At 40.2% G+C, this 25612-nt stretch overlaps 2 protein-coding genes across 3 annotated transcripts; both read right to left on the bottom strand.

Moving 5' to 3' along the window:
• Positions 1-3494: 3494 nt before the first annotated feature.
• Positions 3495-7553, bottom strand: rnaseh2a (ribonuclease H2, subunit A). Of its 2 annotated transcripts, XM_084554710.1 has the most exons (9): positions 7158-7553; positions 6727-6862; positions 6465-6536; positions 6141-6267; positions 5980-6067; positions 5564-5701; positions 4963-5050; positions 4691-4814; positions 3495-4301 (listed from the first exon to the last, which is right to left on the bottom strand). In XM_084554710.1, exons 2-9 carry the CDS (start codon positions 6851-6853, stop codon positions 4133-4135), a joined length of 933 nt encoding a protein of 310 aa, XP_084410836.1. In that variant the 5' UTR covers positions 6854-6862; positions 7158-7553; the 3' UTR covers positions 3495-4132. The 2 variants fall into 2 exon arrangements, with proteins under 2 accessions (XP_084410836.1, XP_084410837.1); XM_084554711.1 differs by lacking the exon at positions 7158-7553 and having other exon boundaries at positions 6727-7131.
• Positions 7554-12458: 4905 nt separating this feature from the next.
• Positions 12459-14963, bottom strand: LOC311497578 (transcription factor Sox-10-like; the record flags this gene model as incomplete). The annotated part of the gene is made up of 3 exons (XM_084557889.1): positions 12459-13672; positions 13851-14122; positions 14524-14963. The coding sequence occupies 3 exons, from the start codon at positions 14961-14963 to the stop codon at positions 12882-12884; spliced, it is 1503 nt and encodes a 500-aa protein (XP_084414015.1). The 3' UTR covers positions 12459-12881.
• Positions 14964-25612: the final 10649 nt, after the last annotated feature.

Below are 25612 nucleotides of genomic sequence, written 5' to 3' on the forward strand. Positions count from 1 at the left end.
CTCTCACCTGATGACAACTGGGATAGGCTCCAGCCCCTTGCCTTTAAAAATCATAGGCTGCTAAAAAGATATTTTTAGCAAAAACTAAACACTCAACACTTCAACAGTACACTAAGTCTTCCACATAGGTGATGAAATTTTCACATGGCTTAAAAAACTAATCCAGTTATGATTTTGGAGCAACAGGGACACCATGTGGTCAGGAACAGCAGTTCCATTCAAAGTGTTGAATGGGCAAAGCTAAATGTCAGGCATCCTGAGGGAGACCAACAAAGATCATTTAATCAAAATGAGGATAACACAGATGAAGTTAACACCACTGATCCACAGATAACAATCAGCTTTAGATCAAACTATTATGAGCTGTGAGAATTCATTCATTCAGCCAAGATTTAATGTTGGCTTCATGATTATTAATTAAATTGGGGACTTATCTACTGAATAAGCCATGTTACACTCAGATGGTAAAGACTGCCTTTCATAATGTACCCAACAAAACACTCTCAGATACATTATGTTGATGTTTCAAATACAATTTCATCAGCTAACAGAGCCTTTTGCCACACAATAAATATGTATCACAAATATTTTTTGAGAAACAGCAGATGGAATTTTTTTCATGATAATGTACAAAATAAAAATCTGCTGACATTTTTGAAGATTCCATGGTGTAAAATGTTGCTGCTGACAGAATTTAATACTAACATATTTATCAGTCTTAATCTCAATGATAACTTTGTTTCATAGTTATTGCTTAGACTGACATTGACAACTCTGAGTTCAGTCTTTTCTTTGCCTGATGTGTTAAATAAGAGCAGAGTTGGAGTGGTTGGTGAAATAACAAAGAGCTCCTTAGTGGCACCAATATTCATTCCTTGTCATTTTCATGGCTTCATAGCTAAAGCGTCTCAAAACACATTCATTCATGAAAGCTTTCTGTGTCAAAGAACCGACTGGTGCAATCCAATTAGCACAGTCATAGAGACATTGTGAACAGAAACAGGAACTGTGTGTAACAATCTCCGGGATTTAGAAACCAGCTGACCTCGGAGACTTGGGTCATACTGATGAGGCGGAGTCCTTGGTGCTGAAAATAGCTCACAGGACACAGCCGATATTACAGACTGACAATAGTGGGTAGATGGACGCTTTTGCCGTTATTAATGTATTCATAAAATACTGTTTTTACAGTTTACTTAACGAAGCACAGATTTCAAAGACTGATTTTAACTCATGAATAACAACATTAGCTGTTTAAAAAGACCGGTGTAGAATGAACATTTCATGGTTCAATTATTATTTTTTTTTTTTTTCAATTATCAGTGAACTCTTTGGTGTATAAAACATAAGACAATAACTACAATTTCCAATATCAAGTTCAAAAGTATTATGTTTGTAATAATATAATAGAAACAGCAGGAAATTACTTCATTTTATAAGCCTAAAATATAAACATTTAAACTTGATATAACTCTTCAGGAATAAAACCCATGTGAGCTTTGGAGATCTTTTAGTTACAGTTTTTTTTTTGGATTGAGAACCCAGTTTTACATAGCATCATTACAATGATCAACCCAAAGTTTAGGTTGATCATTGTAATGATGTTATGTACTTCCTCCTTACCAGATTTGTCTGCAAATTAGCCTCAATCTTTGACTGATCTTCTTTTCAGTCTCCCTACAGCTCTGGGCTCTTATCAAATCACAAAGTGAACACACAGTTCAGAAAAGTATAGTAGACCTGGTTGTTGCTGTTGGCAGTTACTCATTCTGGGAGCTGTCCTTCAATCAGTTACTTGGTAATCAATGGAAAAACAACTAGCTGTCAAATATTTGTAGTTTCTAATTAGCTTCACCTCATGTACACCTTCATCCTTACTGTCTGCAGGCACTGCACTGGCTACACGAATGCAACCAATCATACAGTGTCTTCAGTGTTTAAGACCCTTCTAAATTCTTCTTCTTCTACCCCATAAACAACTCCATTCATCCACCGTGGAACAATGACAGGGTGATCTAATGGAATTACTTTAGGCAGACTTACGCTTAAAAAGATCACCGCCTTAGTCCTCTGTGGCCATGGGTAAACTATATTTAATCCCATTGACGCAGTAGGACACCAGGCTACTTAGAAGAGTTAGAAGATAACCCTGGGGAGGTTATAAATGGACGTACAAGAAGGGATCAAGAAAGGAACCAGACAAGACGTGCTACTTCAGACACCTCCTGCTGAGGGTACAGCACACCGAAAGACTCCTGCTACCAGCTCATCTTTGCTTTCTGCTTCCTGACATCCAAGCACCACCATGGAGCCTCAGACGCTGACCGCCACCACAACCTTTGACAGAGACACTTTCCCCAGGAAAGCGTTGCGAGCCGCCCCCAGAGGAGCCTCTTCTCACTTTGTGGGGAGCTCCATCATGATCCTGTCTTCATTTGCGGTCTCCACCTTAGCTATGAACTGCGGGAAGAGGATGCAGGACTCCAGACACAAACACAATACAAACTAGAAAAGGTGGACAGAGGAATCTGCCTTTCATAGGCTTGACGTTCGTTAAGACGGGCAAGTCAAACAAGAATATATTTTTATGATGAGATTATTTGTTCTTGTAGCAAAAATGTGATGTGTTTGTTATGTATTGTATGAAGTGTGTTCATACGTTATCTTGGAGAAAATGCCTTCAAGAGTCAGGAGAGGATGAAGCCCTCTAAGACAGAACAACAAGCAAGCTTTGAATTTCTAAAAGCCTGATGGAAGTCAACTCAGGATTCATCTATGCAGGTTAAATGTACTTTGCTGGATTAATCAAACTGGTGTGATATGTAAAGAAGAGAATAATATGCAGTAATACCATCAAACCACATCCTCCTTTTATACATTGTACATGTAGTCACAAACAGAAGAGAGAACTCTAAAGATGATTTAGTTAGGTTGCGACTGTGATATATATCTCATGTATGGTCATTTCATATCAAATCTGGAAAGACACGATCTTATATCACAGTCACAAAAAAGTAGATATCCTACAAAGACTAGTATTCAATCCAGGTCTCCAAAGCTGTCATGTACTTTACTTAATATTCTTAACTTGAAAAAAATCTTCTTTAAATAATTATTCAACACGTTATGTTATTTAGACTACCCATTCATGGCTGGTCATTTCTGTACAAAATAGATTTTGTAGAAACACGTGTTTATTTTGTACAAAGTAACTGGGTAAAATATTGCTGATGAGGGATATTTGTTTAAAGAATCATTTTGGTATTTGGTATTGAAAGCTGGGTGTCAATATCAGGCCACGTTGTTGATAATATTTCATGCATATATGTAAAGATTTGGTTGTGTCCCAAATCGATACTAGATACTATTTTTTTTTCTCAAATGATAACCTGAAGCTCAGATAATGTGCAGACTAAATATGGCTGATTTTGGATGGTGAACACAAAAATACTAAACACACACACGCACAAAAAAAAAAAACACACACAAGCTGCTCACAGCTAAAATTTTTAATTGTGGTAAAAGAGCTTCAGACCAAAAACTTTGTAAAACAAAGCAAGTCTTAAATGTTCAAAAAATATTCAGTTTTTTGTTTGTAAAAGTTAACTTCTGTGATGATGTGATCCAAGGTTCCACATACTGTGTTGTTTCCCGTGTATGAATTAGTATGTACTATGGATTTGGGACAGTTTATGATTTCATGTCTGTGGAACACGTTGCAAACTGTGGTGAATATTTTGTCCATGTTCGCTACCAGAATGTGGTTGTGTTGCAGAACCCCTAATGACCTGTGAAACTTTCCAAGCTCTGGTGTATTTTGTCATGTTGCCATAAGAGGGCAGTATTGGCATAAAGATTGAGACACTATCAGACACTGCTTCTTCACATCTTTCCTAATTGTGGTATAGAATTTTAAACACAGGGACTCTCATGGAGGCAAGATGTGAACATTATTATTTCAAACAGTAACATACAGGATAAATAAACACAGATTGTTCAAGTTTGCACTGGTACCACAAAATCATGTCTGCAATTGTTGAGCAAAGTCCATATTTGAAGTCCTGAACAGTTTTGCTGCATATGAAAATCCCACAGTGAACTTATGCTTTCCAGTATGTATGTGTAATTTCCTCTAAACTTCGAGTGTATCGAGGCTCCTGAGCCTTCTCTCAGTGAAGAAGCGGTGTGTCTGGTGGGTCGGATTTTGGTTGTTACCTCCAGCCGACGCATTGAAGTAGGACAACATGGACCTGTTTTTCTGCCGCTGCGCTGCCTTCTCCCCATCCTCCTCGTCATCATCCCTGAGGACAGATTCAACAAAACAAGATGGGTTTTTACACTGTGGCTAGTACTTGTCTCCTGAGGACAAATGACTTGCACAGATAAGTGTGAACTGTAAATCAAAGGGGTTGTGGTTTTTAATAAGGGCAAGTATTCTTAGCTACAAAGACCCACATACCAAAGCACTTTGTAAGGCTATTTATGGAATTTGAAAAAAGCTGTATATTACTTGAATGCTTTCAGAAAATTCTTATCAGTTAAATACTTGTCAACAAATAGCAGAGGCAGACATTTTCTCAGAACAGACACAGAGGGAAGATACTGTAAATCTTGTTTTAAAGCTTGACCTCAAATCAACACCTGCTTTTATATTGTCCAAGATTTTGGTCAAAGTGTGAAGTCTCTTTACCAGTGAACAGTCACCGCCTTGCTGTCCATAAGGGTTTGGGCAGTGCTCCAACTAAATCGAACAAACTGGGGGTAACCAAACACTGGGTCCAGATATTTCAGTAGCCACGCTTTAGTCTTGGGGTCTGGAAACACAGGAAAGAGTAGGTCTCACTGTCAGTTTGTCTACAAGCAGTTTCTACATGCATTTATAATTCCTTAGGTAGTGTTCTTCAAGACAGCAAGATGCAAGGTAGTGTGATCCTTCAAATGCTGCAATGATTCTTTTTGTACCATTTGGGTATCCCGAGCCATAGTCTGTATCCACATTCCCTAGGTCCTCTGCAAAGTTCCAGCCTTTTACGACACGATCTCTGGCAACCTAAAAAAACGTATAAAAAATGCAAAAATGAAGCTTTTCAGCAGCAGAAAAATAAATAAATAAAAAACAGAGGCCACTGAAGTAGAATCTGTGAAGATGACCAGATATTTGCACCTGAAGCCTTGTTAAATTCTGAAAACAAGGAAGACAAGTGCAAGGATGGATCTCAATTGCTTGTGACAGCAATAAAATGTGGCACTGTTCAATAATGATTCACTGGTTGGTAATAAACCTGATTATTTGGTAAATATAACACGATCACACCATTTACACTGGAAAAGCAGATGGAACGTGTTAATTATTAAATACATGAAAAAACAACCTAAAACAACAACTTAAAAATGAATCAGTCTTGCCTGACGTGTCCAAACACCGCTGCCTGTGAGATCAATTTATTTCAAGGTTCTACGTAATTTCATGGCCTTTCAGAAGGAATATAAAGCCAACAGACTGATCATCAGGAAAAGAAAAGGTATGGAGAAAACACTCTTAAGTTTGAAGGTGGTCACTAACCTTTGCACAGATACTGGCTGCACTGACGATGGGGAAAAGGGAGTCAGCTTTTGGTCTCACAGTCACCTTGATACCTGGGAACCGCTGAGAGAGTTTCTCCTCATACTTCTCTGCTGGGCCGACTGTGTCCACATAAACCTGCACAACATCCGAGAGAAGGAAGAACAGGTAGAGTGAAGAGGAAAGGAGTATGGGGCTAAATGAGCCATTACAATCTAAAAGTAAAAGAAAAAAAAAACATCAAATAATAAATTACTGTATTCTATTTAATCCACAGATACAAATGTCCAACAGCCTGCAGTTTGTCTCGACATTTTGTTGTTGATCATTACAACAATCTGAAACCTGAAGAATGAAAAATTTTGTTTTTTCAAACAGCAATGTATTATATCTGTGTAAATTACTTGTTTACATACCTCTTTAAGCTGTACTCCAGAGTCCAGTGAATACTGTATTAGACCAATGGCTGTATCATGTGAAAGGGCGTTGAGGTTGTATTTTGTCCTTGAAGCAAAATCAAAGATTACGTTACCAAGTCACAAGCCTTCACCTGCATCATGCTGTATGTGCTAATTACCTCTGTAACATGCTGGTAGAGATGGTGTTGGGTGAAAGGATATGCACAGCCCAACCTACATAACTTTTGGCTTCATCCAGGTCTTGGAAAAGACTCTCTCTTTCTGCTTCTGTCAGGGTCTTCGAATCTAACATGGGGGAGGCAAATTACTAAGGATGCAATGTAAGGATTATATTTCCCAATGTGGAAAGGAATGAACTAGCAAACCTCTGCAAAACTGCAAAAGATTCAGATGAAGGTTAGGGTGAGGACGAGATTAAAGGAGTGTACTCAGAAAGATTGAAACATTCTTCTCAATTCATCTGCAGATGTGAAAAAGATTACCTGCCACTTTCAAGTTCTTCAGCTCATCCTTTTTGGAAACTGGACAGAAACATATGCCATACACCATGGGCCCTGGATATTAAACAGCAGATAAACTCAGTCAGTATATTTACCACATGGCACATTTAATATCCAAGTCTCCAAGAGTCTGTAAGAAAAAAAAATAGATATTCTTTTCACATATTGCAAAATAAGGGTGCAAGTTGGAAGCCCTGCTGGTTATAAAAACAGCCTGTTTCTTTTCCAAAATAAAAGCACATACCCAGCACAGGCCCCCTGCCTGCTTCATCTACTCCTAAACAGCAGTCCTCCGACCTGCACGCATCAGGGATCGGAGAAGCGAGGCGGCAGCTGATAGAGTTGTCGGCTTCAAAGGGTTTGAGGTCCATGACTGCGAACTGAAAGGACAACCGACACCAATTAAGTCTGTTTACTACGAAGTCTTTGTCGCGTTTCGTGGATTACTCCAGATGACCATGTAAACTACACAGATGACATATTTGCTACCCCTTGTACTGTAAACAAACTCGTTAGCGAAATGCTAATCGCCGGTTGAAACAACTTATACGGATATTTGACAAGAATACCAGGAAGTTTTCTGTTTAAACCATTAGGTCCGACGGTTCCGAGAACACTGTACAAACGCATCTACACTGATACATTTAAATCATTGACTGTATATACTAGTCTGACCTGTTTAGAGAGTGACAAAGCTCAACTTCTTCTACAGATTTGGCGCCCCTGGGGTGACGTCATTTGTTTCTTCTTTTTGTGATGCTGTTTCTTACGCCGCCCTTTCTTCTTCTACGTCTTCTACGTCTTCTTCGTCTCTGAATTACTAGTTGCACTATCGCCACCCATTGGGCTGGAGTCTCACCCCGGAACGCTCTCTTGGGTGCAATGGCGGAAGAAGTTTTCAAATGCGTTACAAAAGGTGAAGAATACGGCAATGTAGAAATACTTTGTTACATATAAGTGCTGCATTCATAAGATTACTTAAGAACAATCAAAAATATGTCAAATTTGGTCAAGGCTAGCTAAAAGCTGGTAAAATCTGACTTACATATAGTATAAATATATGTGCAGATGAACATTCTTAGGCGCCTTAGGCCAGGGCCGTTTCTAGCTTTGTGGGGGCCCTAAGCAAAATGCTGTTTGGGGGCCCCTGGTTTGTCAAACTATAAAGAGATTCCTAACCCATGCCACAATCTATTACACTTCATGAGCAAAACAGGCTAGAATTAAAATTAAACATCTTAAGTTGAGCCACTCAGGCAAGTTAAACTGATAAAAAAACTATAATACAAGGAAAACAACAATCCTCCAAACGTCAATAAAAAAATTGATTTTGAGTGTTTAAGTTAAATGTTTACTTTAAATAAGAAAATACAACAAAGCAACATTTATTTTAAAGTGCAACAATGAAAACAAAACAACACTAAAAAATAATGCTCATTTAACATCACAGTCTGACACGCATAACACCTAATATACTTAATCAAAGTAATAATAACAGTTTATGTGTTTATGTGATGTTCCTGGAGCTTCCTGGTCAGGAAGATCCCTCTGGCTCAATGTCTGGAGCTCCAAAATATTTTAGAATTGCTCCTGCAAAGACAAGGCTCCTTAGGTTATCAAGCAAAATAGATCATGGCACATATTCCTATTACATAACTGCAGTGATGTTGCAGTAATACAGGAAATTAAAATGAATCTGTTTTTATATGAAATAGTGTGATGTACAGTGTCCCTTTAAAGCTTGTACCCAATTACCCAATTAAAAGTTGTCACTTTTAAGACTTTTCTGCATTAATTTACACATTGGACTAGTTAAAGAAATGAAACTAAGATAAATGATCCGCTGCCACAATAGTCTAAAATAATAAACACGATGCCTCATGTTTATTAATCACTTAAAAAACAAACCTTTAAAATACTGATTTAAATTATAAAACAGTAGCACACTACTAATTAGAGGCGTATAAAACACACACTAAACTTTGTTAATGAATCCTAAGTAATGCTAAAATAATGTTAAGTGTCAGATATATGAGAGACAACTTCCACTGAACAATGACAGAGAAGACTACAACAACAATAATAATAATAATATGAATAAAGGGGTCTGGAGTCAGTCAGTCATGACCATGGCATGACAGACTGTCCATTCACATGCGACATATTCATTTTATATTAGCCAACTTTCATGAAGCAAACACTAAAGTTTATGACAAACAAATCCTAGCCAGCTAGCTAACATTTATCCAGGGCTAGCTAGCTGGCTAGCAGGACAATTAAACAAACTTGCTAAAAAACGGCGTTTCACCTCCGCCTATCCAGTCCACATCACTAACACTTAGATAACTTCTTTTTGATGCCATCACTGTGGTTGTTTTAATATTCTCGCTAACGGGAATGATGGGTAGCTGTCAATCATGCCCATCATACCTGTCGACGGCCCACTACGTCACTCACTGTGCGACAGTGCGGTCCAACGTCCCATAGACATATGGGACGTTGGACCACACCCTTTATACCCTACACTATATATATATGTATATCTGTGACAGACTGTGAAAACAAATTTCCTTATGGGACAATAAAGGCTATCTACACTATATTACCAAAAGTATTCGCTCACCCATTCAAATGATCAGAATCAGGTGTTCTAATCACTTGGCCTGGCCCCAGGTGTATAAATTCAAGCACTCAGGCATGCAGACTGTGAAACAAGACATTTGTGAAAGAATGGGCCGCTCTCAGGAGCTCAGTGAATTCCAGCGTGGAACTGTCATAGGATGCCACTTGTGCAACAAATCCAGTCGTGAAATTTCCTCGCTCCTAAATATTCCACAGTCAACTGTCAGCTCTATTATAACAAAATGGAAGCGTTTGGGAAAAACAGCAACTCAGCCACGAAGTGGTAGGCCACGTAAAGTGACGGAGAGGGGTCAGCGGATGCTGAAGCGCATAGTGCAAAGAGGTCGCCGACTTTCTGCACAGTCAATTGCTACAGAGCTACAAACTTCATGTGACCTTCAGATTAGCCCAAGTACAGTACGCAGAGAGCTTCATGGAATGGGTTTCCATGGCCGAGCAGCTGCAGCCAAGCCACACATCACCAAGTGCAATGCAAGGCGTCGGATGCAATGGTGTAAAGCACGCCGCCACTGGCCTCTAGAGCAGTGGAGACGCGTTCTCTGGAGTGATGAATCACGCTTTTCCATCTGGCAATCTGATGGACGAGTCTGGGTTTGGAGGTTGCCAGGAGAACGGTACATTTCAGATTGCATTGTGCCAACTGTGAAATTTGGTGGAGGAGGAATTATGGTATGGGGTTGTTTTTCAGGAGCTGGGCTTGGCCCCTTAGTTCCAGTGAAAGGAACATTGAATGCTTCAGGATACCAAAACATTTTGGACAATTCCATGCTCCCAACCTTGTGGGAACAGTTTGGAGCGGGCCCCTTCCTCTTCCAACATGACTGTGCACCAGTGCACAAAGCAAGGTCCATAAAGACGTGGATGACAGAGTCTGGTGTGGATGAACTTGACTGGCCTGCACAGAGTCCTGACCTGAACCCGATAGAACACCTTTGGGATGAATTAGAGCGGAGACTGAGAGCCAGGCCTTCTCGACCAACATCAGTGTGTGACCTCACCAATGCGCTTTTGGAAGAATGGTCAAAAATTCCTATAAACACTCTCCTCAACCTTGTGGACAGTCTTCCCAGAAGAGTTGAAGCTGTAATAGCTGCAAAAGGTGGACCGACATCATATTGAATTCTATGAGTTAGGAATGGGATGGCACTTCAGTTCATAGAATGAGTAAAGGCAGGTGAGCGAATACTTTTGGTAATATAGTGTATCTATCTATCTATGTCTTATGCAATGTCCAACCTACTAGGGTCCAACGAATATGACGCAATAATGCCATAAAAACACCAGCCACTGCTTATCATTGCAGTTTATTTTATTTATACCCTACATTTATTTTTAAGCATATAAGGGATGTAACAAACACACGAGATAGCTATAGATAAAGACAGAACATTTCAATTCTCCTCAGATGAGGATGAACATGCAGCTTTGGGGCCCCCTGGTGGCTTGGGGGCCCTAGGCATTCGCCTAGTTCGCCTATCAAGAAACGGTTCTGCCTCAGGCAAAAACAAGCAGCAAGCAACTGACGACCACGTGTTACTTATGAATATTTAGGATTATGTACCATGTAAAGTTTGGTAATGATACATTTGATTTATTCAGAGCAAATATTATGCTTTAATGTGCAAGTGAACAGTTTGATGTCAGACAAACAATGCATACTTAATTCTTTGTTTGAGTTTACTTCCTGTAATATTTATTTTCTCCTTCCCTGTCCCATTTCTTTTATTTTCCTGTACTCACAACATGTTTGCATCTGATTAAATTCAGTTTTTCTTTAGATTGACTGTGTTTCCCACTCGTATGAGTTCTTTACATTTTTTACATCAAATGAATTCCAACTCTCACATTTTGTTTTAAATTTTATCACCTTTTATTTTGCTGCATATGTTCTGATATTGGCCGACATCCCCCTTTAACACAAAGTCAGTCATGAACATTTTTATTTTGGATGAATTTAAACTGCAGCTGAATGCGGAGGCAGGGAGGGAGCCTCAGGTGGAGAGGAGAGTGCAAAGTGAAAGCCATTTACAAAAGTCCAAGTGTGTACTGGTTTCTGAGCTGAAATTGGCCTTGCCTTTGGCTCTTTACACCCACCCCTTCTCTCTCCTTCTGTCCCTCTTTCACACTGAATGGCTCTCTTTGTCTTCCTCAGTAACACGCAGTCCCCAGCCGATTAAATGTGGGGAATTAGTAGTCAATTTTAGCCTACCACACACACACAAACACACTAAACAGCTTAGGTTGGTGGGGCTCTGATTGTGTTGTAATTACAGTTCACACGTCAACAGCATGTTTTTAATTTTTTTCACCCTTCACTTGGTGTTATTTCTGAACCATGACTGCTGTATTAAATAACTCTCACACAGGACTCTTTATAAATAAATTGATTTAATAGATGACAACAATAATATTTCAACATTGCTTTTCTGGTAAGGAAGCAAAATACTCAAGTGAATGTATAGCAAACACTTTACAAAACTATCCAGAATTATACAAAATGGAAGAAGCAAAGGCGTGACACAACGCATTATTACTTACATAAAAATAATAACTTGATAAAAGGGTCAGTATAAAACGATAAAACATGTGTCACTTAATGAAGGTGAAGCTGTGGTAATGACCATTATTCACATTGGTGAAGAGGAAGAGGGGCTTTTTGGGAGCAACATAGGAGAAACTGCAAAGATGAAAACGTGGTTTTGGCCTTCATGTGGTGCAGAACGATTGTACATGTGATTCTAATCCTTAAGTAAGACTCAAAGCTGGCCAATTATCTCAAAATATTTGGTTGAGACTTTGTACTTATAGATGTTAACTCAGTTACTGGATGAATCAGAAGCGAATCAGCAAACTGTTAGGCACTTAAAAGGCAAGAAATAATATTAAAGTGGAGGTTCTGAAGGTCACTTTATCTGATCAGGTACTCATGGTCGTATTTCTCCTTTGCTATTGGCACAAAACGAATAGAGTTGAGGTAAGTATCCAAGACTGAGCGGCAAGTTGAAATACATCTTTAAGAGCTCTCTTTCCCTCTCTTTTTCCTATTTTTCCCCTTAAATGCTTAGTTGTTAAGTTCAGTAAATGTAAAGGAAGGACAGAGGTACACACTGTGCTATCTACAAAGAGAGAGAAAAAAGTTGCAACTATCCTTTTCTGGCCATGAAAAAAAATCAACCAACCAAGGAAACATTTTAGTGAAACAAAACATGCTTTTTCCCAAAGCAGTGGTGCAGACGTATATGTGTAATATCAAATCAGTCACAAAAAAGTTACAACCTAGGATATCGACAATGACAATAAACTTACTACTTATATAAAATAACACAAAGACATCCTTTAGTTTGGTTAATAAAATCTGATTATGTCTGTCTAAACCCACCAGTTCTGGGTCAAATAAGAGTCAAACCAACATTTTGTGTTGATGAGTGTCTCTCTCACTTATCTTTCTCTTTTATACGCGCTTGCTGTACATCCCAACACATCCATTATGATGGCACACATTTGTCAAGGTTTTTTTTTATTTCTGATTGGCTGTTCACCCTTGAATCACACTTCATACTGTATGAGTTTGTGGCTTTTTTATAACTGTATAAGGCCTCATGGATGCATCTTGCATTATATTGGCTAAAAAAGTACAAATCTCTAATGTACGTCGATATGGCACGGACACACTCACACACACACGGTCACACGCTCACATATTTGCACACACAAATCCACTCACAAGCTTCCAATATTTCCCTCTGCTCAGCTCCCTCAAGGTCTTGTGAGTGTGGTGTAAACAGGCTGCTCCCAGTGTGTGGGGCTGTGAGAGGGGGCCACACTGGAGGGGTCTCCTATGGTAGTGTACAGAGGCCTCTGTGTAGGGCCCATGTAGGAGAAGGCTGAGTACAGCCCAGGGGCCTGGCTGGAATGGGCATAGTACGCCCCGGGGGCTTGGTGCTCTCCATACTCAAACTGTGCCCTGGAGGCCAGTGAGGGGAAAGCGGAGCCATAGTGAGGGAGGCTAAGCGGGGTGTAAGTGACATGGGTGCCTGAGGAAGGAGAGGAGGAGGCCTCAACGTAGTGACCACCAGTAGCAGATTCACTCTTGATCTGAGCCTTGGAGGGGTCGGAGGACGATGGAGAGGCCTGAGGCTGCTGCTGCTGCTGCTTGGAGAGCCAGGCTGAGTGCCCGCTAGCAGCAGCCAGGGCGTAAGCATAAGACGAGGCAGATGATCCTGCTGCAGGGGCCCCACTGCCGCTCTGAGGGTGGCCGTTTGGAGGGAGGTATTGGTCAAACTCGTTTACGTCAAATGGCTCGATGTTAGACATCACCTCATGGCTGATCTCGCCGATGTCCATGGTGCCAAAGTCGATGTGGGGCTTAGCACTTGAGGATGAGGGGCCACCAGATGCTCCTTCAGCCCCCACACCGAGGGCTCCTCTGGACGCCCCTGACCCTCCAGCCGCCCCTGCTCCCCCCTCTCTCTTGGCATCTGACAGTTTCCCCGACTGGAGCTCTGTCTTTGGGGTGGTGGGGGGCGTGGGTGGGCTGTGACCCTGACCTAGAGAGAGAGAAGAGTGACAAACATGGTCAGGTGAACTTTCGCATCAGGTACAATCTGGTTTTATTATTTGGCTCCAATTGAAAAGCCTTATATTTAGGAAATGGAGTCCAATTTTCTTAGTTTTGTAAGTTGTCTTTTTTTAGTCAACCAAATATCTTTCAAGTGAGCCACCTACCAGCAGGATGGTGGTGATGATGGTGGTGGTGATGCAGGTCGCTCAGTGGAGACCCAGCCCCACCATTGTGCTCCAGATGAAGGGTCTTGTAGTGTGACTGGGAGTGGCTGGCCTCCCCTTCCCCCTGGCTATCGGACTCACTAGCAGGCGCCAGTTTGCCGTTTTTGCGTCTCCGGGGCTGGTACTTGTACTCTGGGTAGTCTTTCTTGTGCTGTTTCCTCAGCCTCTCTGCCTCCTCGATGAATGGTCTCTTGTCGTTCTCGTTCAGCAGCCTGGGGGGGAGGGAGGACACATTCAGTTAATATGAAAACGGTTTACTGAGAATATGCCTGAAAATGTTCAATATAATTGCCATCCGTCTCGTTCTTAGTTGATAAATACAGGACTAATTCGCCGTCTGGCTGATTTAAATGGATTTATATACATTTTGTAAAAAAAAAAAAAAAAAAAAAGAAATATATATATATATGTATATATAAGAAACACATCAAAAACAACGTTCTTTTGTTTGTGACGTGTTTTAATTTTTGGCAATTGTCACTTTTGACCTATAGTTTGCCATTTACATTTAAATGCAGCACCAACTCCCCAGCATATCTTTTACGCACAAACACAGGAAATGTGCATCTGTATGCCACTCTGTTCTTTTCTGGGACAAACTCTTCATACAAACCTCCACAGCTTGCCGAGGGTCTTGCTGAGTTCCGCGTTATGCAGGTGGGGGTACTGGTCGGCCAGCTTCCTTCTCGCCGCTTGCGCCCACACCATGAAGGCGTTCATGGGCCTTTTGACATGGGGTTTCGCTTTGTTTCCATTGTTTACGCGCACCGGCATAGGCACAAGTGTCCAGTCATATCCATCCAGCACCTGACTGACCGCCTCCCTGATGCCGATCGGGAAGCGATCGTCCTCTTCGTCTGATTTGGCTCTGGGTCTGCCATCATCCCCGCTGCCGTCCCCGACACATAGCCCGGACAGCTGCGGACCCGGCCCAGTCAGAGGCGAGTCCTGGCCGGGTGGCGCACCGGGTTGACTCGGTGACAATGAGTGACCATCGTCTGATCCTCCGGGACTCAGCTCCGCCTCGGACAGGCTATGCTCTTCGCCAGACATTTTTCTTTAAATTCAGTTAATGACAAGACCCTCTGAGAGAAAAAAAGACGTTTTAGAGAGAGTCCAAACTATTTAGCGCAGTTTGATCTTTTTAAATGAGCGTCCCGGTTATTGCTGACTCTTCCAAGCCATTCTGCTGCGTAAAAATATCCAATCCCTTTCCACCATCGGATAGAAATCCTTTTCAGCAATAGTCGTTATATCTGAAAAAAAGACACGCAAAAGAAACAATCCATTAAAATCCGCAAATTAAGTTATTATACCTTTACCTTTTCCGTGAACTTCACGCTTAACAGGCAAAGGGATTAGCAAATAAGAAACGGCCAAACCTGCATCTCTGGCCAATAATAATTCTACTTGGACGAAACCACAGCATTCAGAAAAATAATACTCCATCGATAAAATATGTAACATTAAATTAATGGCATTAACACCTGTCAATAAAAAATAATAACAAAATAAGATCAATACAACTGGCCCATAAATAAATATCGGTTGTGAAAAAAAAAATAAAATTTTATGTTAGAAAAATTGTTTTGTAAAAAAAATTACATAACTTACCAATTTAGATGTCCAGTGGTTCAGCATGGGAGTGTGTGTGGCTGACTGTAGAGCCGATGAATGGCTGCTCTGTGTGGCAACACCGGAGCTTAAAGAGCGCCTTGTGAGAAGGACTGGGAGGAAAAAAAAAAAGTGATTGAAAAGTGGAAAACATTCCCAGAGAGGCAGCATTCCAACACACATTAAGCCCCGCCCCCAGGTACCACGATGCGCTCTTATTGGTCCACTAATTATCCCGCCGCTTTCTGATTGGCACGGAGTAATATTCTGTTAATGCACGTATGTCCGTCACTGCAACGTTTCCAGCAGAGAAGAGGTGAGATTTTTACCTCGGAGTGGCTTAAATGACTCTACAGAGCGCCCATTTAGAGGCAGGAGAAGGACAGCTTTGTTAAACGTGTTGACATGTTATATCAAACAAATAAACAATCATGAGGAGAGTTATTGCCCCGTGTGGTTACACTCCTGAAAAAAACTCATCCATGAATTGTAAAGTTTAGCTGAGATTTAATGATGTTGAGTTTGATAGCTAAATATAATGTGGCACACACTCTAATAAAACTCAACGTGATCCTGTTTAAAATATATATTATTTAGGTATGTGTGGGGGGCTATATTTGTGTAAGTAATGTAATAAAAGTGGTGCCGCCAATTAATCTTTTTAAATATGTATATGGTCTCAAAATAATCACAAAATCTCAAATCTCAATCACAGACCTTTATAAAAAAAATTCCATCAATGAATGTATATTTTCATTACCAAGAAAGCTGTTTTTCAAGACTGCTTAACGCACAATCCTGAAGAACAGGAAGCATAACCGTGAATCATTTGAAATCATTATTTTTTTTTATTTATTTATTTTTTTTTTAGAAATCACAAGTTGACTTCAAGAACTATTATGTTTCTTATAAAAAAAATCCAGATCGAGTACGCTTGTTTCATTGCGTCAATACTGAATATGGCAATATTTTAATATTTGCCAATATTTATCAGTCTCATGCAGCTGTTCACTAGATGTAAATTACAGAACTGTGGAAACACGAGTGTGGATAAAAAAGATGTAAAGCAACAACATTTCTTAAAGGTCATCAGGACTTAAATAAACTGAAAGAAGGTCATGGACTCAGCTTTTCAGTCGCATCTGCGGCTCTCTGTGCGTGCGTAATGGTCTATTTGTACATGCTTGTAGGCCCTGATTTGTGTCGTTAAACAGTGGCCTGATGGAAAAGAAGTGAATCGACTTAAGCAGTATCTGATGCGCACCCGGACACACATACACACATACAAATGAATCCAACAATGACCCTTGTGTGTCCGTTGCCTCTCATGTTGGGCTTGACTCTCAGTTTTCTCCCTCTCTCTCCCTCGTCTCTCTTTGCTCTCTTTGTCTCCATCTCAGGTGAATTGTAGCCATGTGATCAAACGCCCAAGCCTCTATCCATTAACCCTCGTAAATGAAAAAATGGGGAACAAAAAGCAGTTTTGTGCTGCAAACATGGAAAAAAAAAATGATAACAGAGAGCGATGTGTGCGTCTTTCTCCCCTTATGTCCGAGCATAGGCACTAGTCGCGCACACATTGAAAATACTCTGCAGCAGAAGGGACACATGGATCTCTCTGTTTCTTCGACACTTTTCTATCTCTAAATACTCTCTAGAGCACCTGGATCTGGGCTTCGGATGTGCTGATGGTAGGGGTCTGTGTCTGGGGAATGAGGGGTAGTTGGTGGTGGTTGTGGTGGTGGGTGGGGGGGCACCTACATGATGCACCCCACCGACACAAGCAACATTTGGATCCTGCGTGAGGCCTCCGAGGTTTGTGAAGTGAGTTGTTGTTTTTTGTCTGTGTTGCCGAAGAAGTCGCTTCAGTTGTTTCGAAGGAAAATGTGTTTAAAATATTTGATCTTCAGTTTTTTTCCACTAACCTTGAGGAGACTCGAGGGCTGGAGGAAGCTGCGGTTTTATGGAGAGTGTTTACACAGTGGATGTGCATGGCCCCCCAGGGAGTCTGTGTGACGGGTGGTTTTTATATGGTCAGAGAGAGTTCCCTGGACGAACAGATCCAACGCGAAATGTTAACATTTTAAAATTTCACCTAAAAGTGGAAACTACTACAGAGTTTAAAAAGTAGTCTTGTATCAGTCCGATAGACTCATAAAAATATCGCATTGATAAGTTCAGCGTCTGGTAGAGGCCTAGATTTACTCTAAAGTAAGGATTATTAATAGTACATGGTTCTTGTGTTGGTGACGAATCCGGAGGACTAAACGCTGTTTTTTTGTTTTGTTTTTTAATTCCTGATGTGTGCGCAATTTCTACTTTGCTTTCTATTTCACAATCGTTCCGTTTCATATTAACCAGATCTTGTTGGTGATGTATAAAATTAAGGAAAGTTTTTTGCTAAAAAAAAAAAAGAGATCTAAAACCTGTTTGAATTCTACTACATCATGCCAACTATTTTTTTCTGAAATAAAACGATATGCAGCTTCTGGTTTTAATCACAATAACTATTTGTTTTCATACCAACTTATTCTTTCTTTTATAATTATTGTCCATGCTTTAAAAAAGTATATTTTTAACAAAGACCAAACAAACAAATGAACATTTTCTTTAAATAATAATAATAATAATAATAATTGGCATGTCGTAAAACCAAACTTAATAATAGAAAATGTTTAAAAAGGGCGATTTATTACATTTTGTAGGTGAATATATTTATGCGCATAGCTAAAGCAGCTTCTTTTTCAACTCTGTAGGAATCGAACAAGGAAATAAAGGCGCTGTCATTTAAAATGTCTCTTAAAATATCTGCGCGCTGTTTAATGAAGTCCTGTCATCAGTTGGATTTATATTATCTATGAATGTCTCCTGTTTTTAACGAATCGAATTAAAACAAAATTGCAAACGTTTCGGTTTGGTGCTGCGTAAAGTTTGGTTCAGCAGTTGTCGCATGTTTCTGCAGGCCTCAGTAAGTTCGGCTTAATCTTTGAAAATGTGGAATTTCATCATCACTTGGTGAATTCTTGATTCTAATGCCATTACCACAATGTTTACCAGCAAGTCTTAAAACAGAATTAATTAACATACACTTCAAGTAAGTTTAATTTTTTTTTTTTTTTTTTTTACATTGGGCCCCTCCGTATATGTAGGTATTGTGTGTAGTGTTTGTATTGTAGATGTGACTGAAATCGTTATTTGGATAGTTGGGGAAAAAAGTTTCAAAGTTGACTCTGTTTAGTATGATTAAACAGAAAATGAGGAAGTGGATGTCACGTTCATTCACTTGAATGGAAATAGCTTATACTAACCATATGAGCATTCAGCACCGATTTACTATAAATGGACAGTCCACTAATTCAGTCCACTAATTCAATTATTTTATAATACTTATACAATCTAAAATTTCTTCCCCTGACACTCAAGAGTTTAGACTTATGCTTCTGTGTAATACCTTAACTCATTCTCTTCCACGTTTACAAAGTTGTGATGTGTTTTAGAATAACTTTTTATCAATGAAAAGTCAAAAGATTCTTGAAAAGCACAAGTTTGAAATCAAATATTTGTGCCAATACTAAGAGCTTCATAAACGTCTTTAAGTCAAGCTCACAACTGAATTTAGTCAACTCTTACACCTGTCACTAAACTCTCAAGGAAGAAATATCACCTGTTCCTCTCTTGAAGCAGACTCATGAAAACTAAACTTTAAAGAATAACTTCTGCCCGAAATCTAAGTCTGTCTTGGATTTTCTGACATTTTCCATGTCCTGTGTGAAACCATCATGAGCCTCGGGGCAGCTGTAACTTGTTAGAAAATAAAGCTCACATGGTCGCATCGGTTCTGCGCTAACCTGCCATGTGACTGCAGTAATGGGCCTCTCCATGCTGCACAGACCACTGTGTCACAAGAGCCCGTTTCCTGCGGCTCCTGTGGGAGAGAGGGTAGACGATGGGAGGACAAGGTCCCATGATCAGCGGGGAGGTCAAAGATCCTGATGGGCAGGAGAGGGTCAAAGAGTCAGGCTTCAGGTGCATGCTTTGTCATGTGTTGCCATCCTCATGTGTGATCAGGCTGAAACTATCCTGCTGTAGATCTTCTATGGAACAGGGATGTTTTTTAGATAGAAAATGAGGTGATGCGATGGTGGGGGGAAAAGGCAGTAGGAAAAGAGAGAATAACCTTTAGCTTTGGCCTTAATACTTGGACAGCTCCCAGGCGGAAATTCCTGAAATCTGATGATGGATAGAGAGAAAAGGCAAGATGGAGGAAAACAGACAGATGCACATAGAGTGAGAGTGGATGCAGATAAGGGAAGCATGCAGAGCGGTCAAATATTCACATGCTGGGTCACATTCTGCATTAAACTCATGTATAATTGGTGGAAAGCATTCATTCCCATGTCAATAGGCACATTTGGCCTCAAATGAATGGCGTCACTTGTTCCAAATAATGACGAACTTGACAAAAGGATCTGAAATTATATGTCAGAAATGGCCAAGGTTCAGATTTCAGACAAGGTTCCAGGGAGGCTGAAGCATCCTGCTCCGAGTTTTGTCTGCAAATGCAACAGCTTTTCTCATGCATTTGGCTTTCCTCTGTGTTTTCTTGGTTTGTTAAAAAACACGGTTCATGCTGTAATTTGTAAATGCCATTTCCTCTTAAGGCCTGTGCAAAAAAAAAAAAAAAAAAACAGTTGAGCTCAGTGCTTGGGGAATTCCAGCTCTTAAGCTAGACTATCAATAAGCTGAATCTCATGTGACTCTTCTGCCAGCTGAGACCTGTGCTTTGATTTCGCAGGCCATCCTTGGAGAAGTAGACAACACTAGAACGCTCTCAGAGGATTTCTGGGTAAAGAACATACAGTAATAACTGAATATCAGACTCTGGGACTGGAAGTCACCTGAAGTATACATGTTGATTGGGAAATGTGACCTCTAATAGGATGGTGTTGCCCTATTACAAGTCTGGTGTTGTGAAGGTTTTATAATGAAATGATTCTAGGAACAGACTGGTGAAATGAATGGCTGCAGGTGTTTTCCTGATTCATCACTTGATTTAACCATCACACAGACTTTAAGTAAGTGGCAACAGTGCAGTGACATGCCATCCATGGGGATGAATTAAAAAAAAGATTCTATCTGACCTCTATCACCCCTTCTTCGCCCATTTTCACCCAGTGAATTAGTGCAGCTGCACCACACTTAAATGGGTCCCCATCTCCTTTTTTCTGGGAGTGTATGTGACTAACCATGAATCCTCTCTTTGTGCTCCGTCTGCAGAGTTTCCCCCCTCTATAGTTTCTTCCCTTCTTCATCTTTTTATTTGGGAGAGAAGGGCTTCGGTTGCGATGGTGGCAGCACTGGTGAGGTGGTGGCGGTGGTAGAGATGGTGGCAGGGAAGAGAGGGGGGAGCGGGTAACTTGTTGGACCACATTCCTGTGCAGCTGTGGAGGCTGGTGCAGGGTGGGGGGTGGAGGGCAGAGCAGGATCATCATTGCAGTGCAGGGCATCATGAATAGTCTTTTGTTCGCCGGTTTGCTGTGTCCGCATCTCTTTGCCACAACTTCAGCCTGACTGAGAGCAACGGAGGAAAAAATAAATGAACAATAAAAAGATAAAGAACATTTTAAAAAAAGTAAAATAAATAAATAAAAAGAGTTTGAATTGAAACTTGAGGAAAACATATTTGCGTCTCTGACTCAGACGCAGGAGGACGTTGAATCCCAGAGTATGTGATGATGAAGACGGGGATGATGGTGACAGGGACAATGGCGGCATTCATGTTGCGACTTTATGACGATTTTGCCCCTCAGTCATACGTGCCAGCAGGCTGTTTAGTCATGCATTTTTGTCGATTGTTATCCTCACTTAAAATTCTTCCCTGCAATGTTGCGTCGAGAAACTCAGCTGTTATCCTCAATCTTTTCTTACTAAATTGTAAGAATATGATTTTACTGATATTGTTTTCCTGCAAGATTCATTTTTAAAATGTCATATCTGTTCATATTCAACCACTTCAACATATTTAAAAAATACATATTGTGTGTAAACTGTTTATATCCCAAATTTCCTTTATTGTATTGTTAGTGTTGGTATTCTTCACTTTAAATAAATGATAGGTAAAGTAAAATGAAGAGTGGATTAGGTTCAGACAGATCCAGGTGAACTCTGGGGTCAGGCATATTTTTAATCTCAGAGTTTTCTTCAGTCAACATCCAACTGGGCAATTAAGTAAGAGCTTATATTTCTGAATATGAGTTGCTGTAGACAGCTTAATTTAAGACCAATAATATGGCAGAAACACACGTGTTTGCTGGAGATTGTGTCATATGAATCTGTTTGGTGTGTATGCAAAAGGAGAGAAGCTGACATCACAAAAATGAAAATTATAATAATGTTTGTTTACTTAAGCCTATTTATAATGGCACATATCAACGAAGGCTTTACCATCAATAATAATTCAATATGTGTTGAATTACACTGGTAGGTTCCAAAATCTTCATTTCATTTTCATATTGTTTTTTTTGTTTGTTTGTTTTTTCCCTGTGGGACTCTTTCTTTAACAGATTGCAACTGAAGCCCTGTACTCATGAATTTTAAATTTTTTAATTATTCTCCAATTTTCCCTTTTCATCCCCATTTTTTGTAAAGCATTTTGTAACTTTTTATTGTAAAATGACAAAGCAAGCTATCACTCTTTTGCCAAAACAAAATAATTTCTTTAATGGTTTTGCAGTTCACATCCCATCTGCCTTAAATTTTTCACAAAGTTCAAGATGAAAGGGGGAAAAAAGATGATAACTTGAATATATGGAGCCATTTGTGTCTGATATTAACTGATCAACAATCAATAAAGCAATATTTTTCTATATAAAAAATACAAAATCCTGTGTATCTTTATTTAAAAGGTGATTTTATGACAACGTTTTACAAGGTGAAAGAGGGAGAGACAAAACGGAAGAAAGAGAGAAAACTGTGCCAACTTTCCAATCATGAGTTCTCCTCAGAACATTTAATTAGTCTGTGTGAACGAAACAGACTGAGGGAGAAGGCCTGAGGCTTGGAGGAAAAGATGGCTACATGAAAGAGGGCGTTGTTGTCCAAGCAGAGGGACAGATTAAAGGCAACAAGACAGAAAGATGGATGGGATATTTGGGAGTAGAGAGTGAGAAATTTGGTGATTTATTGTTTTTTTTCATGTCTGTCATTTTTATTTTATTTTTTCTCTCTTTCTGCAAGAATTTGAGAAACTTTTTTTCCCTGCGGTATACCAATAGCAGATAAATCTATGAATCAATGTAAAACAGCCCGTAAAGAGGACAGAGAGTTACTTTAGTCCGATTTACAGACGAGTCGTTTGGCCATGCAGACAGACTGTGTAAAGTCTGACAAACAATCAGGGCTGATAAGCAGACAGACAGCTGGAGAAGTGGAAGATCCGCATCGTTCACAATCAAAACCAGTGTTCGGACACATACAAATGAACTGGGGACCTTTTCAGGAATATGCAATGAAGCAGCAGAGTTGGATATTTAGAAAGCCCCCTTATTCAGATTTAAGTGACTGTTTAATGTGGGTTTAGAGAACTTGCATCTCTCTAACATAGCTGTCCCTTCAAAATATTGCTGCAGCCAATTATATTAGCATAAAGACTTGAAATAAGGAGGAAGAGCTAGAAAAAGTGCTCGCCAGTGGTTGTAAAGCTCAACAATTATACATCAAATCTCATTTCTTTAATCTCTATGAAAATTTAAATGCAAAGACATTTTGTACAAAATTTGTAGTTTTATGGTGGGTTAGCTAATCACCACTCGGCTACAGGTGCTTTCATGGCTGCTATTTCCACTTTGCTGTGCTACCTTGTTCTAAATTACATTTTTAAACCTGTAATTAAATGTTATTTTACAGGAAATAAAAGTCGCAGTTCAGATTTGAAGCAGACTGACTGATCCAATAGAAATGCAATAAAAATACAGACAGTCAGAGACAGAGGAGTTTAGAAGATGTTTGCCCTGTGGTGCTTCCCAGCCTGGTTCAGTCAGACCTCTGCTGCTGAGCTGAGCTCTGCTGAGCAGCACACAATGCTCTTCTGTCCCCCCCATTGAGCGGCTTCACAGCTCCCCAGCAGACAACAGCTCATTATTGAATCAAAGATCCTCCAGCCACAGCTCCCCAGTGCCTAAATACTGTCCCCTGCTGAGCACACACACTGTCACTGGCTCTGGTCGCACAGCCCGAGGCCGCAAACAGCCAGTGAGGCCAGAGAGGGCATGCAGATATGCAGAGTGTCACACACATGAAAGCACATGCATGCACTCACACACACCTAACCCACACGAGGATGAACACACACTATCTTATTAGGCAGGACTGAAGTCAGCTATTAGCAGCCCTAACAAAGGTCACAGAGGTCACCCAGCTGCTCTCCCTCGTGGATGCTGATGACAGGGGGATATGACGATACGGATAATTAACCAGCATCAGAAAACCTCCAGAGAGAAGGATTTGATGACAGCGGGGAGAGAGACACATTGTAAAGAGGGGAAATGTCTTGTTAGAGGGGACAGCAGATAACATTTAACCACACCAGTTTCCACCTTGTTTGTGAAGGACTGTAAAGACAGAGGAGGGCAAAAGAGCTGCAGGGGGGAAATTAAAGCACTAATTATCAATCATGCTAATGAGGGCTAGTTACTGGTTGGTGAGCAATCAGCTCAATGCAACAATAACAACTGGGTTTCAGTCTGTGGTCTGATAGTTTCTGTGTGCAGGTTGCATGAACAGTACCCTCAAGGCTTTCTCCTACATCGACAGATACTGGGAACATAGGCAAAGGCTGATCCTGACTTGGATGGGTTCTACCAGCTTCTCGTCAGTTACCATCACTAACTAAATTAAGTCCTCTCTAGTTACTTAGCAGGACTTAGCAAGGTCCAAACTAATGGTCTGTTAATAATATACTGTATATATAGGAATTTGAAGTGTTAACCATGTGTGTATTCATACAGTCTAGAATGGATGGTAAACATTCAAGCTAACCACTGATTATGTTATTGACATGCTCTTTGTGTGCGTGCGTGTGTGTGGGTGGGTGTGCGTGTGTTTTCAATGTTTTATTTTTGTCAAATTTAATATGCCTGGTGGTCATGAGTGTGGCTATTACCCCTTTTGCTCTTCACAATAAACAGGTCACATGTTAGCATGCTAATGTTAGCTTATGAGCTGATTCATTTAGCTTACACCACAAAGTATTTAGAAAGAAATATCTCTACAAAAACTAGTTGGGTGTTGCCACCGATTTTAATTTGAGGCCTTTCTTATAAAGACTCCGGCTGTTAAATTAGGAAGGGATCTTTTCTCCTGCATGGCCAGAAAATATGACAGCAGGTAACAAACACATCTGAAAGTTTACACATTCAACATAGAAACTCCAACGTACCCATAAGGCCATTACTGAAAAACTGAGGGAATATCTGTCAACCATCTCTGATGTTAGATTAATGATACCCGGCTGGCCTTAGGCAGATGGGTCCCTCCATATGAGCTGGGTTCTGCTCAAGGTTTCTTCCTGTTAAAAGGGAGTTTTTCCTTGCCACCGTCGCCTTCAGGCTTGCTCTGGGGGTTTCAGGCCGGGTTTTTGTAAAGCGTCTTGAGACGATTTGTATTGTTATTGACGCTATATAAATAAAATTGAATTGAAAATTGAATTAGATTACACATTATCAGGTACTGGATTACTGTACATCTTAAAGTAATGGTTGCCACCTGATACAGCCGTCTTTTCCTCCAAGCCTCAGGCCCTCTCACTCTGTTAAAAAAAGCAATGTGACCCTTTGTCACAGGTCTCGTGCCTGATGATGTAAAACTGTACATTAAAAAAAAGTATCAGAATTTTCTTTAATTTTCTTTTCCTGTTATAAATTAAGAAAACACAAACATTGAATCTAATTTGTTAGATATTTTCCTATTCCAGCATTTTGCGAGCTTTTACATAGATATCAATATCTATTACACATCACATATTAGAGGTGTTCTCCAGTGAGCACATACGATTACGGAAACAAGCCGCCTTTTACCAGGGCAATCCCAGA

This window comes from Chelon labrosus (genome assembly GCF_963514085.1).
Source record: "Chelon labrosus genome assembly, chromosome: 2".
In the NCBI taxonomy this organism is placed as follows: Eukaryota; Metazoa; Chordata; class Actinopteri; order Mugiliformes; family Mugilidae; genus Chelon; species Chelon labrosus.

Excerpts from the sequence above, each read along its gene's own strand:
- rnaseh2a (XM_084554710.1), bottom strand. The coding sequence starts at position 6,853 with ATGGACCTCAAACCCTTTGAAGCCGACAACTCTATCAGCTGCCGCCTC. Across the intron at positions 5,051-5,563 it reads CAGCCAGTATCTGTGCAAAG|GTTGCCAGAGATCGTGTCGT; the intron begins GTTAGTGACCAC and ends ACGTTTTTTTAG. Across the intron at positions 4,815-4,962 it reads TGGCTCGGGATACCCAAATG|ACCCCAAGACTAAAGCGTGG; the intron begins GTACAAAAAGAA and ends CTGTGTTTCCAG.